Below are 5,000 nucleotides of genomic sequence, written 5' to 3'. Positions count from 1 at the left end.
CATTAGATCTCAAACCTCCAGTGTAAATACTCACAACCCTTGGTTCTTTGTCGAAATCGTCCCTGAAGGCACGTTCATGTATCTCCGCTCCCTTCAGTATCCTCTGTGAGCATCTTTCAGAACATTGATTTGCTTCCTTTAGTTCCGTCAACCTGTTGAACTTCTCCTGCATTTCAAGTTTTTGGAGGTTTTCAGCCCCAGAAATCTTAGTCTCCTGATTGTCAGGTTCAGTCATTTTGTCTATCCACTTGGCGTATTCCCTCAAGTGGTACCTTAGGTAGTTTAAATGGTCATTCAATCCAGGGTGAACCATCTCCCTATTAAAATTGGGCGCATCATGTTTGATCACGTGATCACACGAGAGTGCATATAGGCTAACTCCATCCCCCACAATAGCACCTAAGGTCCCACAACGTTCCTCATCCTTCACGCCAATGCTTGCTCCCAAACAAACTACGTCGTTCTGTTTTTGTGCCTGAGTCGGCTTCCAGATATTTCGAGTTTGATACCAAAACCCGTTCACCACGTCCACCGGGTAACCTCCAAGGAAAGCCTCAAACTTGGATTCACCCATAGGAATGGAACCTTTACCTAGGACATAAATTCTTATACACGGATCACGTGTCTGCTGGGAGTTTGTCACTTTAAAAGAGGCCTGCACAGAAGTGACGTTTCGATGTTCGTCGAACTTATTTAGATTTTCGTTTATTACCGCGCTGATTGCATCCACTTGAGATGCCTTCAGTGCAAGTTCGTGGGATTCATCACCAACGTAATTTAGGGGGTAACATTTAGTACATTTACTGCGTCGTTATATAGATCTAACCACTTTAGGTCCACCTCCATCTTTTCAAAGCATTCATCGGCGTCTACTTTTAAGCTCTCGAGTGCACCAGAGTCGCCACTGAAAATGTACAGGCGAATCACCACCTGATTGTTTTCTTTGTAAGGCAACACACGCACGCATTCCTCGTGCTCAGCTTCAAATTTCATGCTTGCTTCAACAATCTCTGCTTCTTCCGCTTTCGGTGGGGAGTCGGTATCAGCTAGATTTCCATGCGTAACACCATCGCTCCCTGACGCAAGAAGATAACAAAGAAAGAAAGTCTAGTGATGCGTAAGAGCTTAATACCCTCTACCTAAGTTGGTATTAGTTAATGCAAAACTTATGAATGCGTACACATTTTAGATATCCTTGTGGGATTTCTAGCAACCTCTGTCACTCCATTTCATGAATTATGCGAGTCTTGACTGTGCCTTAATTCTCTCTAAGAGCCAGTGAGCGTTACGTTTTGTATATTTTGAAAGACAAACCTTAGCGGTTGGACTTTGAATTACTGAATCAAATATTGCCTTTGGGTCACTTAGCAATGCTCGTATGCTGGAATTGTTACTCAAGAAGAACTAGCGAATGCATTGTGTTCGAACTCTCAATTTTTTCTCACAGTCAGGGTCTTTAAACAACTGAGGAGAAATTAGTAAGTTATCAATTGGATAGCGCGCAAACAGTGATGCTTTGACGCGTGTGACAAAGATACTGTTGCCCTTTGTTTCTATTCTGGAAAGCTTTTTGAACGAAAAAAAAAAAATGCCTCTTTCCTTATCTCCTCATTTAAGCTCAGTTAACTCAATAAATCAATAAACTGCAGTAACTCACCATGTGTCTCTTTTTGGGTATCTGTGCTGCTGCCTTCGTCTGTTTCAAGCCTGTTCAGGATGTCTTAACCAAAGCAAATCAATGAATCGATTATCCATGACAATTAATTGAGTAAAAAAGCAAATTCTAATAAAGGGTAAAATAATATAACCCATCGATGAACCAATCCTTAAAAACCGAATGGTTACACTCTAAACAAATTTTTACCGCTTCTAAAATACACTACGTAGATGGCATTTTACGCTCATTGTTCAGAAGATGAATTTTTCACCAAAAAATCCGTAGAATATAAGAGCTATCTAGTGAACCAAGGTTATCCGGCAAATCTAATTAATGATCAATTTTCTAAAGTTTCTATTATTCCTAGAAAAGCTTTCCTCAAACACAAAGTTAGGGCCTCCAAAAAGATCTTCCCATTTATTAACTTTTTAAATGGAAACTAGTGAGCAGCACACAGCAACTGATCTTGTTAACTTTGTTTATTATCCGACCGGTTTTGTCTGATCAAACAGACTTCATCAGGGATTCTAACAAGATGTCTAAAGGGAACTAGTTTTATACATGAAGTTAAATACAAAAGCACGTTCCAGTAAGAGTGTGAACAGCAAAACACCCACAAGAAATATGCGCAGAATTATAACTTAAATCCTGCGTAGGAAAGGTGTAAAGTTTAATTTTGGGGCTCACGATTTAACGTTAAATCGTGAGCACTATCATGATTCAAAGCCCAGTTTGAAGGGCGAGGTTACCCTAAGCATCTTATTGAGAGAAACCACCTGAGGTCAATTTTCCTGGCTGAATACCGTCGGCTCTTAACCCACTGACTCCTAAACCAGCCGCAACTGGTTGTAAAAATGGCACCTTGATCTTAAGCCTCTACCCACTCCCCCTTAGTAAATCTGCATTTTTTTTGTTGTTGTTACGGAGATTTAGGAGGATAATTGACCAATCATTCGTCGTCTTGTAAGCATATTTTGACAGCTGATAACAGACTCCCCGAAGTCTGACTTTTAGTCCTTTTGATCACGCGACCAAATTACACACACCCACACACAAAAAAAACGGCTAATGCGTCAGGTAATGCATCAAATGATGGGGAAATCCTTGCTTTTGTTTAGGAATCGGAGGATAAAGGGAGCTTTTATCGTTTTCCTGTAAGAGGAAGGGATACTAGGGCTAGCAATTTGGATTTAGATGGCTTTAAAGGTGGCGAAAAAGACGGTGACAACCAACAGAACGATGACACCGATGCTGAACAAGAAGCTCACTGGAATGGCCAACTCAATGACATTCAGTTTCCAGATTTCGTGGCAGCCACAGGCCTTTATCTCGTTTTAGATAATCGTAATGAATTAAAGTTTTTTTTTAGTTTTCATTGGAGATGATGCATGGGAATTAAGCTAGTAGGTTGCCCGTCAATAACTCTTGAATACCCCCGAGCGCTCTGCCCGCGCAGAATAAAAGGCCTTCGTAGCTATTAGCATATAAGCAATCACACGATTTCGAGTGCAATTTGAAACAAATAACCACAAGTAATTTTTTTCAAATACAACCAAAATTGCACGAGCCCGTAGGACGAGTGCAATTTGTAATCTTTGAAAAAATGTACTTGTGATTATTTATTCCAAACTGCACGAGAAAAATCGAGTGATTACCAATTAATAATAAATATAAACAAATTCCAGATGGTTAAGGTGATTCCCTAGTATTGCACTGCGCATCCTGTTCTGCGGATAACACAGCGTAGGCCACGTTCGTATTCAGGCATGTCTAAGAAGAATCGAAAGCACAGCAGTAAAGAGAAAAACAAGGAACTTTTTAGACTCTCGCAAAACAAAAAGTCGAGTGATAGCCTTGATGATGCAAAAGAACATTTCAGTCCGACAGTGAAAATGAAACCGCGCTATCCGGGAGACGTGTTGTCGAGGGGTCGAGCTTGGTTTTCTTTCTGTTTTCTCCTAAACGAGCTTGGTGACCTATCTTTCTTTTTTGGTATAATTTTATTCTCCTACTCATCCTCTTTGTGCTGTAAAAAAATTTTACAAAATTTACGTCAGAAAAAAATTTACAGGAAAAAATGTATTCGTAGCCATCACCCTAGGACACAAAATTGTCTCCTCGAGATCACGCACCCGAGGAATGTTTGTAGTCAGTGCCTTTTCAAGACGTGTGCCTGTGCCATAAAACAAACATTAAATTATTCCTTTTGAGCGATACAATTCATCTATTTTGTTATTTCAAGAATTACTTCAAAGCTGTGCTTCCTGTTCCTGCAAAACGTACCCTGAACCGATGGAACAAACTTGTTCTTGATACATGAAGTCGCAATGATTGAATGAGTAACTTGAGCACGTTATATCTCCCAAAATAGCTTGGTGACCTATTTTTTTAATTGCACATTTCAAGTCACCATAATGTAGGGAACAATCGAGAAAAGTTTAAAGAAAATCTTACGACAACTTCTATTACTAAGGAATCGTCTTAAGCAGAACAAACGCACGCGTATCACGCAATCAGGGAAAATTGTGCCATAAATTGCGCTATCCAGAATGCACACTCGATTTCAAAACAAACGATTTGATTGGTTCTGACCAAACAATATTGTTTACTACCCAATCATAATCCAGCATTTCGAGGTGTAATTTATAATGGCAATAGGACTGAGTAGAATTCAATTTGGTTTGTAATCATACGAGTGATCAACAAAATCCGACAACCGCGTAGCGGGAGTCCGATTTGTTTAATCACGAGTATGACTACAGACCAAATTGGACGACACGAAGTCCTGTTACCAATTAATGACAACCATTACAATTTCCGAGAAAACAAAATTAATGCATTCCTTTTTCACTGTCTAATGTTGCAAGTTTGTCCATTTTGGAAAATCCTCAGTTTGGTAGGGTACGTGGTTGCTGCTATGGTTATTGTGATAAATTATGTGATTGGTGGATTAAGCTGAGTGCACTTGATGTGATTGGCTGATATAACTGTTCGATTTCAGGTATCCGATTACAGGTAACTGTCCGATTTCACTGTCCGATTTCAACCCTACACAATAATTAGTGAAAAATAAAGCAGTTAAGGCAAGAATCCAATTTTGGAAAATTGAAATGATTATGATTAGTACTGGTATTACACTATTTGCACTGTGTTACAATTGAACTGCACTGTTTTCAGCCACTCAGATTTGAGTAATTTTTTCACGTATATTATCAACATAATTATGGGCATTGATAAGCTCCCAAATTTAGCCTTGTATTGGTCACCGATGAATCTTTTGCAAACAACATTTTTTTTTCCTAAAATAAATTGATAATTAAAGGAATTTTCGCCTTCAACATAC

General features: G+C 39.2%; 1 protein-coding gene across 1 annotated transcript in view; it reads right to left on the bottom strand.

Annotated features, from left to right (window-relative positions):
* Positions 1–5,000, bottom strand: part of LOC138029167 (uncharacterized) — a 13,991-nt gene that overhangs the window by 2,727 nt on the left and 6,264 nt on the right. The window contains exons 2-3 of the mRNA XM_068876874.1: positions 1,658–1,720; positions 1–1,076 (exon numbers count right to left, since the gene is read on the bottom strand). The exon at positions 1–1,076 is cut by the window's left edge and continues 2,727 nt beyond it. Of these exons, the coding sequence (XP_068732975.1) occupies positions 1–574 (574 nt within the window). The 5' untranslated portion in view covers positions 575–1,076; positions 1,658–1,720. The remainder of the gene's footprint in view (positions 1,077–1,657; positions 1,721–5,000) is intronic.

This window comes from Montipora capricornis, chromosome 13, assembly GCF_036669925.1.
Source record: "Montipora capricornis isolate CH-2021 chromosome 13, ASM3666992v2, whole genome shotgun sequence".
Classification (NCBI taxonomy): Eukaryota; Metazoa; Cnidaria; class Anthozoa; order Scleractinia; family Acroporidae; genus Montipora; species Montipora capricornis.
This window is presented reverse-complemented; position numbering and strand designations above follow the sequence as displayed.